We start from the raw sequence: 13,552 nt of genomic DNA on the forward strand, positions 1-13,552 counted from the left end.
TCAATGCAGGAATCCACATCAGAGCATCCCTGACAGATAGCTGTCCAGCCTCATCTGGAATGCCTCCCGTGTGGGAGAGACCACCTCCTCCCTAGGTAATTGGTTCCATTGTCGTATTGCTCTAACAGTCAGGACGTTTTTCCTGATGTTCAGCTGGAATCTGGCTTTCTGTAACTTGAGCCCATTATTCCATGTCCTGAATAACTGGATGTGCTCCTCCCGCTCCCATCCACTGCAGAAAGCTCTGCGGCAGCCCCCTCTCCCAAGGTCGGGTCTCTGACCTCTGGAAGGAAGGAAATGGGTGTGTTGGGGTGGGCCATTGGATAGGGAGGAGAGAGGTCATGGAACTCCTGGATCCAACTGCATCTCAGTCCCCTTACCCATCCTTGGCAGAATGAGTAAGTTAGGCAGGGTCAGAGGCCCGTCTAACAAAAAATGCTGTACTGGAGAACAGAGAAGCTAAAAAAGCCTCTGGTGTTCCTCCTGCCCTGCTGGCAAGAGCCTAGTAGAACACAAAATGATTTAGGTGTCTAGCCCATCTGTTTCTGCTTTAAGCAACTTAAATATGGACAAGTAATGACCCTCAACACTCCCCATCCAGAGTTCAATTTGAGTCAGCCCTCAGTCCCCTGAATTTATTTTCATAGGGTTCAGCTCTGGGACATGTGTAATAATAGTAAAGACAGGAATATCTCAGAGAATATTCAGAGTGCAGTATTTGCACATCTGCAATTTTGGAAACATTGCCAGATCAGAAGCTGCAGATTCCAGGCATCTTCTCTTGAGCTCTTCTCTTCTTAGAAATTAATCAAAAATCTTACTTGTTACCATGTACGAAAGTTGGCCAATGTCCCTAATGGTAAAAGCTGCATGCGGGCATTTTCAAAAGGTGCAATTAACCCCAAGGCCTATTCATTCTCACATATAATTTTCCAACTAAACACCATCTTTTCCTTTTATCCTGGATCCCCAGCATCTAGTGCATCTCTTCCTTCCCTTCCCTTCCTCCTCTTTGAGACCATCCTTTTTATGGTACTCTCTACTTCTTTCTCAGTTTTAGTTTCTACCTTTTCCCAAATCTCCAGTAAAAAATCTCCACACCACTTTTCTGATAAAATTATAGTGCTGTTCTGATATAATCATTGAGATTGTTTTTCAGTAACATACAGTAAAAACCAACCAGAGCAACAACAACAACCCCGAAACATACAAGCTTCAAAGGGGTCCAGAAATTAAATCTTTACATTTTTTTTAAATGTTGACATGCAGTCCAAATGGTGAAACGCAATCCCCCAATAGGTGAACAGCAATATGCTGCAAGAGCTGTAGCTTCCAAACAGTCTCCACAGGCAGCCCCACATAGAGTATATTACAATAAATGAGCCTGGAAGTCCTAAATGGCTTGGTACTTGGCTATCTGAAAAGAAGCCTTCTGCCATATGAGCCTGTCCAAAATTTTCAGTCATCACTAGGGGCCTTCTTCCGAGTCCCTATGCAACTGGTGAGTGATGGCCAGAGAGGGCCTTCTTGGTCATGGCCCCATGTATTTGGAATGTCTTCCCCAGAGAAGCTCATCTGGTACCCCCAGATGGAGATTTATTTATTTTTAAATGCCCAGACATTCCAGCATGTTCTATAGTTGATTTTAGTTTTGTTTTTATCATCCAGCGGTGGCTGTGGTTTCTAAGTTATTTACTTACTTACTTACAACATGTATAGTATGTCCTGTAACAAAAGGTTCTCAGGGTGGCTTACAAAGTAACATCAAACAAATTAAAATGTGGGGGGCTTGGGGAGTTCAAGTGGACTCACTTGTGGCCAGTCCTATATGAATTAAAATCTTGGATCTCTCAATTGATTTCTATTGGCACCTCTGCCTCGGGGACACTTAAATATAGCTTTTCTGCATAAACCAGGAAATGACTTAGACAATGAGACGGTTTTCTCTATATCCTTTTCATATTTGTATGTCTCTTTCTGTCCTCCCTTTCCAGCTGCTCCATTCCATTCCCCCTCCCATCTGGTTGTCTTTTTTCCCCCCCTGTTCAGTCAAATCAACATTCAGTGTCATTGGGTCCTCATTGGGCTGCTTGGGAGACTTCCTACACCCTTAGGGTTTTTTCTTATGATTTTTGTACTGCTGAAAACCTCTGGGTTACCCAAGTCTGCTGATATCTCCCTCTTTTCTGTGGGTGGTGCAGTTTTGGCTACATTTGCACATGCATGAAAAGATCTGAATCAAAAATAGAGGGAGTATTATGATGCAGCAGAAAACTCAAGAATCAGATAATTGAAAGTGGACTAAAATAGATTTATCAGACTAAAACAAATGACCTGGCACTGAAATAACAACAAATAGATGTCAGGAGAGCCAAAGGCACCTCAGGCATTCCAGAACTGAGACATTCCAAAGCTGAGGTGCCACGACTGAAAAGACCCTTTCAAACAGTAGCCACCCACCACAATGCACCTGATTTTGAGAAGAGCTTCTGAAGATCTCAAGGTCCAAGTAGGTATATGTGGGGAGAGGTGATCCTTCAAGCATCCTAGTCTACAGCCATGAAAGTCCTTAAAGGATAAAACCAGCACTTTAAAGTGGGCCCCAAACAGGCTAGAAGTTAGTGGAGACGATGCAATGTTCACATAACATGTTGGTACCACCCAGCTCCAGTTAGCAAACTCACAGCCATATTCCGGAGTGACTGCAGTTTCTGGGCTATTTTCAAAGCCAGCCCTATGTATGGTGCATTGCAGTAATCCAAACAGGAGGTTATCGGGGCATGGATAACTGAAGAAAGGCTATCTTTGTCCAGGGAGGGTCATGGCTGTCATATCAGCCTAAGCCAAGAGAATGTACTCCAAGCCACAGAAGCCACTTGTGCCTCTAGTGACAAAGACAGATCAATGAGCACCCCTACATTTCCCTCCACAATTGGGTGAACACTCCTAACCCAGAAAGACGAAGCAACCACTAACAGAAGCTCTATCTTGTTTGGAGTGAGGTTCAGGTTATTGGCTCTCATACAGTCCATTGTCACACCCAGGCACTGATCTACTGTAGATTTTTTTCTTTAAAAAATGGTGATTGGCGGGATGTGCCCATAGACTTATGCGCAAAATAGAGCTGTGAGTCTTCTGTATAAGTCTATGGGCACATCCTGCCGATCGCTTTTTTTTTTTTTTAAGAAAAATGACAATCGGTGCGGAGGCAAACGAGCCAGGTAAGCCTCCCTCAAGCCGGGCAGCTCCGTAAAATCCTAACGGAGCAGAGCCACTCCAGAGGATTCCGGGGGGGGGGGGGAACGGATCCCCCACCCGGGTGGATTCCCCACCAGAACGGAAGGTGGGGAATCTGTAAATCCCTAGATCTACACTCTCATTACCTCACCTGAGTTTGAAGAAAAGGAGAAATAGAGTTGGGCGTCACCCCTATATTGAAGACACCTTATTCCAGATATCCTGAGGACCTCATTCAGTGGTTTCATGTAGATGTTAAACAGTATGGGGGAAGGGGAGTAGAATAGAATGCTCTAGGACACCAAAGCATAAATGCCAAGGAGTAGAGGAATCCTCTAGCACCATCTTCTGGAACTGGCCATCCAGGTATGAGCAGAACCTCTGAAAAGCAGTACCCCGACTCAGCCTATCCAGAAGGATACCATGGTTGATGGTATCAAAAGGCATTGAGAGGTCCAGGAGAATTAATTAACAGGGTCTTGCTTAGCCTGTCTCTTTCCCAGTAAAGGTTATCCATATGGTAACCAAAGTAGTTTCTATACCAGTCTTTATATTGTTTTATGTTTGAATTTTATTTTATCTATTATTTTAACTACACTGCACGGTTATTTATCTCTATCCAGGCCAACAGCTGCCCATTATAACTCCCAGCAATTCTTGGAGAAATACCTCACAGATATCTGCATAAGCCCAGCAGCCCCTGGGCATCCCTCTGTTCTGGTGATAGGAGACATTGGCTGGCTCAGAATTAGTTCACTGTTCTCTGGCAAGTATTCTTTCTGCATTTAGCTTTGGCTACACTACTTCCCAAGCAGTCCTTGGGAATCAACACATCCCAAGCTAAATTACATGCCACTTCTGAGCCAGCCTGAAGCACCTCCTCATCCTTCCAGGGCCAGAATGGAGTGTCCCAGAGGATGCATCTCCCAGGAGTTCTGGGAGGGCTAAGATGATACCAGCAGCTCAGAAACAGCCCCCCGCACACAGCTGGGACAGGCATTTCCCAAGTGAGTCCATGGAAAGCAGAAGTGCTTCAACTAACAGCAGCATGCAAATGGCCACTTCTGAACTGACATGTGCTGTGGGTCAGCTTGTTTCACTGGTGGGCTACATGTGACTTGTGAGCTTCTCTCAGCTTTCCCTGATCAACGTTATCAAAGGCTACTGAGAGGTCCAGGAGAATCAGCAGGTTCACATTCTTTATTATCTCTAGATTTGGCTGGTCCATTAAGAACAAAGCTAGTTGTGATAGCATAAGAACATAAGAACAGCCTCCTGGATCAGACCAAAGACCTATGTAGTTCAGCACTTAGTTTCTACAGTGGCCAACCAGCTGCCTAAGGAATCCCACAATCAAGAGATGAGCACAACAGCATCCTCCCACTCATGTTGTCCAGTACTTGGTATGACTAATAGTTATTGACAGCCTTACCTTCTATGAATTTGTCTGAACCCCTTTAAAAGCTGTCAAGGTTGGCAGCCATCACCACATTTTGTGGCAGCAAATTCCATAGTTTAACAATGTGCTATGTGAAGAAATACTGCCTTTTATCTTTCCTGAATCTCCTACCACTCCACTTCATTGGATGGCCCCAGGTTCTTCTATTATGAGAAGAAAAATTTCTCCCTATACACCTCTATCATGTCCCCCTTTGCTTGCTTTTTTCTGAGCAAACCTCCCCCACCCAATTGTAACCTTTCCTCATAGGGAAATTGCTCCAGCCCCTTGATAATTTTGGTTGCCCTATTCTGCACCTTTTCCAGCTCTACAATATTATCATTATTAATTACATTTCTATACCACCCAATAGCCAAAGCTCTCTGGGTGGTTTACAAAGATTTAAAACATTAAAAATACAGTACAGAGATTAAAGGCCATATACATAGAAAAAAAACACAAACAGACAATATACACAGAAGGACACATATCTAAAACAACTTCAAACAAGCAATCTCAAAGCAAACAACCACAACCATAAGACATTCCAGGATCGATAAAACATAATATAAAACCTCTAAAAATTTAAAACAGAATAATAATAAGTAGTAGCGCTAGTTACGGTAATAACAACACGCAGAGTGGTTTAGGACCCAATCCTATGCATGTTCAGACAGAGAAAAGGCCCACAACTCCCAGCATGCATAGGATTGTGCCCTTACAAACGTAAAAAACGAACAGAATGGGTTGGATCCACACATACGAGTAGACCCATAGCCATCCCATTGGTTACAAACTCAACTCCCATTGTCTGTAACCCAGCCTGTCTACTCGAAGCATAAGTAAAGCTGGATCCAACCCCATATAAATAACGAAGGGTATTATAGCAGAGCAATCCTGCACGTGTCTACTCGGAAGTAAGCCCCGTTCTTCCCAATGGCGCTTACTCCCAGGTAATCGGGTACAAGAACGCAGCCTTCGAGCAGTAACAACACGTGGGAACCACGCCAGGCATCTTGCCCTGTTGATGCAGAAAGGAAGCCCCAGAGCCCGTGGCGTCTCCAGGGTCGCAGCCTTCAGTGTCAGGCAATGAGGAGGACTGGGGCCGCTCCTTCCACGGCTGTGTACAGTTCTCGTCACCACACCTAAAAAGGATATTGTAGAGCTGGGAAAAGTGCAGAAAAGGGCAACTAAATTGATCAAGGGGCTGGAGCATCTCCCTGTTAGAAAAAGAGACTCCATAACCGTTGGCGCCTCAGTTACGTAGGAGCCCGAGTGGCGGGAAAAATTGGGCGGAGCAAAAAGGAGAACCATAATGACGCACTCATGACTAATGGCTTGGTAAGCAGATACTGACTGTTTATTGGCTATTGGCTTGGTAAGCTAATGTACTGACTGTTTCGTAGGTTATTGGCAAGAACAATAGAGGTGATAAGGTATAAAAGGCTTTTGCACACGTGTCTCGGGTCCAGACTGCTCTGCACCTGTTTTGCAAAACGTTCAATAAAATAGTGTTGGATCCACTGCTGCCTGCCTGGCATCCTTTTCTTCTAAACCGAAAGCAAGAACTTTTTATCTAACATCCCCTATGAGGGAAAGTTACAACAGCTGGGATTCTTTAGCTTGGAAAAAAGGATGGTCAGGGGAGACATGATAGAGTTCTACAAAATTATGCATGGTGTGGAGAACGTGGATAGGGAGGCATTTTTCTCCCGCTCTCATAATACTAGAACCCGGGGTCATCACATGAAGCTGATTGGTGGGAGATTCAGGACAGATAAAAGGAAGTACTTCTTCACACAGCGCATAGTTAAACTATGGAATTTACTAACAGAGGATGTAGTGATGTCCACCAATTTGGATAGCTTTAAAAGGGGGTTAGACAAATTCCTGGAAGAGAAGGCTATCAGTGGCTACTAGTCCTGATGGCTGTGTGTGCTACCTCCAGTACCAGAGGTAGTATGCCTATGCACACCACTTGCTGGGGAACATGGGTGGGAGGGTGCTGTTGCGCTCATGCCCTGCTTGTGCGTCCCTGGTCAACAGCTGGCTGGCCACTGTGTGAACAGAATGCTGATCTGATCCAGCATGGCTCTTCTTATGTTCTTATGTTCTTATGTTCTAAATATAAAGGCATTATGATATTGGCAGTTTTACTTTCAATTCCTTTTCTAATGATCCCCAACATGAAATCTGTCTTTTCCAAGCCAATGTTTTCAGCAAGCTATCCACCACAACCCCAAGATCCCTTTCCTGGTCAGAAACTGCCAGATATGACCCTATCAGCATATAGATAGTTAGGATTGTTTTGCTCCAATGTGCATACCTCTGTATTTCCTTACATTGAACTACATTTGCTACTTTCATGCCTATTTCCACAGTTTGGAGAAATCCTTTGGAGCTCTTTGTTATCCATTTTTGTTTTAACCACCCTCAATAATTTGGTGTCATCAGTAAACTTGGTGACCTCATTGCTCACCCTTAATTTGAAATCATTTATGAACAAGTTTAAAAGCTCTGGTCCTAATACAGATCCATGGGGAACCCCACCGTTTATATCACTCCATTGTGAGAGTGGAGTTGCATTTTCATCTGGACCCAGTGATTTGTTTGTTTTCTATTTGTCAATAATGTCTAGAACTTCATGTCTTGTCACCACTATTTGCTTCAGTTCCTCAGACACCATTCCTGAAATTCTCCATTTAGGCATGGGTATCTGCCCTACTCAGTAATCCAGTGACGCCATAAGTTATGCTGTGCAGGGCCACCCAAGACGGACAGGCCATGGTGGAGAGTTCTGACAAAACGTGGTCCACCGGAGAAGGAACTGGCAACCCACTCCAGTATTCTTGCCAAGAAAACCGCATGGAACATGGCCACAAGACTGGATAAGGTCAGTTTACATTCCAATTCCGAAGAAGGGCAATGCCAAAGAGTGTTCAAACTACCGTACAATTGCACTCATTTCACATGCCAGCAAGGTTATGCTCAAAATCCTACAAACTAGGCTTCAACAGCATGTGAACCGAGAACTACTGGAAGTACAAGCTGGGTTTCGAAGAGGCAGAGGAACTAGAGATCAAATCGCCAACATTGGCTGGATCATGGAGAAAGCAAGAGAATTCCAGAAAAACGTCTATTTCTGCTTCATTGACTACGCTAAAGCCTTTGATTGTGTGGATCACAACAAACTGTGGCAAACTCTTAAAGAGATGGGAGTACCAGACCACCTTACCTGTCTCCTGAGAAACCTGTACGAGGGTCAAGACAACAGTAAGAACCGGACATGGAACAACCGATTGGTTCAAAATTGGGAAAGGAGTATGACAAGGCTGTATATTGTCGCCCTGCTTATTTAACTGATATGCAGAGTACATCATGAGGAATGCTGGGCTGGATGAATCACAGGTCGGAATTAAGATTGCCGGGAGAATTATCAACAACCTCAGATACGCAGACGATACCACCCTAATGGCAGAAAGCAAAGAGGATCTCAAGAGCCTCTTGTTGAGGGTGAAAGAGGAGAGTGCAAAAGCTGGTTTGAAACTCAACATTAAAAAAACGAAGATCATGGCATCTGGCCCCATCACTTCCTGGCATATAGAAGGGGAAGAAATGGAAGCAGTGACAGATTTTATTTTCTTGGGCTCCAAGATCACCGCAGACGGTGACTGTAGCCATGAAATTAAAAGACGCTTGCTCCTTGCGAGGAAAGCTATGGCAAACCTAGACAGCATAGTAAGAAGCAGAGACATCACTTTGCCGACAAAGGTTCGTATCATCAAAGCTATGGTTTTCCCAGTAGCAATGTATGGCTGTGAGAGGTGGACTATAAGGAAGGCTGAGCGCCGAAGAATGGATGCTTTCGAACTGTGGTGCTGGAGAAGACTCTTACGAGTCCCCTGGACTGCAAGGAGGTCAAATCAGTCATTCCTAAAGGAAATCAACCCTGAGTGCTCATTGGAAGGGCAGATACTGAAGCTGAAGCTCAAATATTTTGGCCACCTAATGCGAAGAGAAAAGTCACTGGAAAAGACCCTGATGCTGGGAAAGATCGAAGGCAAAAGGAGAAGGGGACGGCAGAGGATGAGATGGCTAGATAGCGTTACCGAAGCAATGAATATGGACTTGAGCACACTCTGGGAGAGAGCGCAGGACAGGAAGGCCTGGCATGCTATGGTCCATGGGGTCACGATGAGTCGGACACAACTGAACGACTGAACAACAACAACAATCTGCCCTACATTTTCTGCAATGAAGACAGATACAAATAATTAAATACGTTTCTCTGCAATTTCCTCATCCTCTTTTATTACTCCTTTAACTCCCTTGTCATCCAATGATCCAACTGCCTCCCTGGCTGGTTTCCTGAGTCTGATGTATTTAAATATTTTGTTGTTGTTGTTGGTTTTAATGTTATTAGCTGGGGTATACACTGACCACAAGATCTGGTTCAGGCCTCAATTCAGTGACTAGGAAAACAGCCCAATTTAGTCCAGACCAATTCAGAGGCAGCCTACTTCGACTCATGTCCGAATCTTAATCTGAATTTGGAAATTAAAATCTTCATGCCTCCCATTGACTATCATTGGAAATCAACAAATGGCTATAACATTTCTTCTTCTTCTTCTTCTGTTTGTCATAATTGGATGTCACGTTCAGGCATAATAGTCTCTTAGGGGACTAGACCTGCCACATTTCAGAGAAATAGCTGGGCTGGAGAGTGGGGGTTGTGCTTTAAATTATGGTTGTTGGTGGTTGTATTTAAAGGGAACTGATTATAACTTTTTTTTATTTCTGAGCAGAATTGCGTGAGATCTTGAAGGATAGTTACTCCTGAGAGGAGCAAGCCTTCCAACTTTCAGATAAATAGATGCAGGGAGCTTTGTGCAAGAGTAGCCTTTGCAGTTTAGGGGTTTACCAAAACAAAATGGATGTGCTTATCCCCATACATTTTATGTGAGCAAATGGCATATAGCACAGAGGTGGCCCTAGTTAAGAAACCTGCAAAATTTCAGAAAGATAGGTGCAGCATTTTTTGGTAATTTGTATGAAAATGGCATATATCATAGAGGTGTCCTAGGCAAGAAACCTGTACCATTTCAGAAGGACAAGTGCAGGGCTTAGGACAGGGTTAGTCAACATGATGCCCCCAGACACCTTCCTTGGTGTCCACCGAGACACCCTACTCCTCCCAATACTTATTTATAAATATTTTTCTATTTTTAAAAACAAGTATAATTTTAATGTTGCATTTTAATCTTTTTATTCTTGTACTGTTTTATCATTTCTGTTCACCGCTCTGAAATCTGTTCTAGATATGGAGTGGTATACAAATATTGTAAATAAATAAATAAATATTTCTGGGAGCTATGGTTTCGAAGTCAAGTGGGAGCTTCTAGCTGCTGCCATCTTAATTCCCCATAAAGACTCTGGGCAGATTACATGTCCTTTGTGACTAGCCATGCCCACCCCTGGCAGCCATTTTATCTGGTTGTGCCCAAGACGGTTTCTCAAATTACCAGATGTGCCCACGAGTCCATAAGGTTGCTTACTCCTAGGCTAGGGAGTTATGATGAATAAAAAACAGTTTTAAGACTTCTTTGTTTTCTACCCAGTTTGCACCAAAGTCACAGAAAGTGCATTAGTACGGGGGTGGATGATAGATGTGGAACATACAGTGGCAGAAAGACTGGAACACTTATTTATTTATTTCAATACGGCCCCATAGCCAAAGCTCTCTGGGTGGTTCACAAAAGTTAAAACCACAGAATGCAGCATAAAACAATATAAAATATGAAAGTTTAAAACCACAATATAGCAGTACAACCAGAATAAAACCTAGCAGCAATGTAGACATTTAAAATACAGGTTTAAAACACCAGAGCTAAAAGATTAGGAAACTAAAATGCTAAAATACTGGGAGAATAAAAACAGCCACCAGCAATGCCCAAAATCTGCCATTAGACCAGGAGGAGCCTAGGTTCTCAAGGGTGAATACTATGACGGTATTACCTATGGAGGAAGGACTCTGCCTTAGAAGTGGAGGCAAAGAAGCCAACAAGCCCTCAGGAGAGATGCCACCTGAAAAGACAGGAACTCGGAAGGAATGCTAGACTAATCCAGAGGCCTCCTTGTGAGAAAAGGTCTGGTTACACATAGGAGGCTTTTTCAGAAGGAGGACCTTTTCAGCTGCAGTCACTAACTGTGTATTTTGACCGCTGTGTTGACTGATTCCTGGTGTGAGTACTTCTGAACTGAATTCTGACTATCCTTCTGCCTGCTCCTTGTTTGCTGTGTTGTCTCGGGATGTTGTTGTCTGTCACCTGGACTGCTGAGACCTTCCCTTTTGCCTGATCCCTGTTTGTGTGGACCAGCTTGGAACTCTTGGACCCTTGAATCCGGAACGCTGGAGATGTGACACTTGGAGAGAAATGTATCACGTTTTGGAGTCATGCTGCCTGTGTCTCTGTGTTTCTCTAAATCCTGAATCTCCATGATTGTTCAGATTTGGATTTGGTCTGCTTGGGAGCCCTGCTTTGGTTTGGACACTTCCTGAATCTGTCTGAGTCAGCCCAATTTGGTTTGGGATTTGTCCACACCCTTAGCTATTAACAATATATGTCTCAAACTCCTTTTTTGCATCCCTTATTGTCTGTAGGCATTTTTTGTGGTTGTTTGTGTTCCTTTTTGTTCTTGTTCGGTCAAGACTCCATTTTCTGAAAGAAGCCTTCCTTTCACCAATAGCTTCCTTGACACCACTTGTGATTGCTTCATACCTTTCTTGATCTGCAGTATACGTTCAACCTGAGCTTCTGTTTCAAATTCCTCTTTACCAATTCCCTAATTTTTAAAACGTGTTCTCTTTTGGTGTCAAATATGACTGTGCTGGACTCTACCTCCTTTGAAATTTCTAGTTTGCTTGACCTTCTTTGATGTACAGAGTGACAGCACCCTCCATATGCCCTTGCCTGTCCTTCTTATAGAGTTTGTATCCAAAGATCACTGTATCCCACCATTCCTCACCATTCCCCCAAGTTTCTGTTATGCCTATTATATTTTTTTATTTTTATTTCTTTATTTACAGCATTTATATACCACTTAACATCTAAACAGATTCCAGAGTGGTGAACAATAAAACATAAGATGATAGAAAGATAAAAGAACTGTAACACCATATTAAAAAATATTTAAAAAAACAAACCAACCAGTAACAATAAAACTGTGGCTGATCAATCAAGGAAGGCTTCCTAGAATAAAGCTGTTTTTAAGAGATGCCAGAAACAACGCAGTGTTCGTGCCTGCCTGACTCCAGAGGCAGGGAGTTCCATAGGAAGGGGGCCACCACACTGAAGGCTATTCTCTGAGTGGACTCCAGTTGGACCATAGGTCCAAGCGGAACCATCAGGAGCATGCCTTCTGATGACCTCAGTGATTGAGCAGGTTGATGGGGAGAAGGCGCTCTGTCAGGTATATTTATGTTCTCCTTTAAAAGATGGCACTCCCAACTTCCCCATCTTGGGTCAGAGGCTTCTAGCATTAGCATAGAAACACCTATACACAGTGTCCCCCTCCAATGTCTCTTGCATGTACATTTTCCTCTATACCCTTTTTGCCTCTGACTGGTCAGTTTATCATGCTATTATTCCGTTTTACTAGTGTAAAGCCCACGTTGCCATCAGCATAAGTAATCTGAGAATGGTTGGATGAAAATCTGTTTGGCCCTTTCCCTTGGGAATGGAACAACTTTCAGGGGACATTTCCATCTTTCCTTCCCTCTCCCAACTCCCACATCAGTTTTCCATCAATAAGCACCCCAATAATACAACCTCTTCCCACTACATTAAACCAAGCCTCCCCTCACAAATGGGGTCTTCCAACCCATCTCTCTTGCTCTTATTCACCCACACAATTAGCCTCCTTCCAATAAGAACCCCTCCCATTACATGAAAATATAGAAAAACCCACCCTCCTTTGTTGCAGGGAAAGGGGGTATTCTAAGCCCCCCCAGAAGCCCCCCCCACCCTTACCTGGGCCTGAAAAACAAGAGGTAAGCCTGGGGTGGCGGGGGGAGAAGAAAAAATGCTGCCTTTCACCGGCCCTGTGCCAGAGCCATCCACTATGGTGCTGGTCTTGTGCCCTGCTGACTCCTCCTGCATCACCCTGCCCACAACCCCCACCTCTCTCACACACACACCCCACCTCACCCATGAGCAGGGCATCATGGAAGCAGCCACCACTGCCCCTCCCTCCCCACTCTCTGATTCGTCCCATTTGAAACAATACAATCTGGGCGGGGGGAGTAGGCATTGCCTCCTAGCAACTGCCCCAAGGCCTAGCAGCGCCCCCTGAAGTCTGCCTATGAAGCAAAACAAATAAAAACAAACCCAAATAGAAATGGGGTGGGGGGAGGAAAGTGGGAGGATGCAGGTAATAGAAGTCAAAAACACATATCAGATCAGGTGCTGTTTGGCACAGAGGAAACATACCTGCACTGAACCATAGAGAAAGAGGAGACTGTTTGGCGCAGAGCAAATTAACATACTGCTTTCGCTATTAGAGCTTGAGCTTTGAATTTTTCCAAAGTTTCGAAATGTTTTGCACTTCTACACTACTCAAGCTTCAGTTTTAAAAAATTGAGCAAAATCCATCTGTTAGATCTCTAGCCCACAAATGGTAAAATGCAGTAGAGAAACACTTACGGGAAGGGCCAGTGGTAGAGCACATGCTTTGCAGGCAGATAGTCCCAGGTTCAATGCCCAGCATCTCCAGGTAGGGCAGGGAAAGACCCCTGTCTGAAGCCCTGGAAAGCTGCTATGCAGACGATGAGTTAGATAGCCCAATTCCATACAAGGCAGTTTCCTGTGGTACTTCTGG

The 13,552-nt window shown here is 44.0% G+C and overlaps 1 protein-coding gene across 1 annotated transcript in view; it reads right to left on the reverse strand.

Annotated features, from left to right (window-relative positions):
• Positions 1 to 12,886, reverse strand: part of LOC146351583 (uncharacterized) — a 35,577-nt gene extending 22,691 nt beyond the window's left edge. Inside the window, exon 1 of the mRNA XM_084845706.1 lies at positions 12,706 to 12,886. Within this exon, the coding sequence (XP_084701832.1) occupies positions 12,706 to 12,886 (181 nt within the window). The remainder of the gene's footprint in view (positions 1 to 12,705) is intronic.
• Positions 12,887 to 13,552: the final 666 nt, after the last annotated feature.

Source organism: Heloderma suspectum, chromosome 3 (genome assembly GCF_057233095.1).
Source record: "Heloderma suspectum isolate Gila_16-S chromosome 3, 16-S_ref, whole genome shotgun sequence".
Classification (NCBI taxonomy): domain Eukaryota; kingdom Metazoa; phylum Chordata; class Lepidosauria; order Squamata; family Helodermatidae; genus Heloderma; species Heloderma suspectum.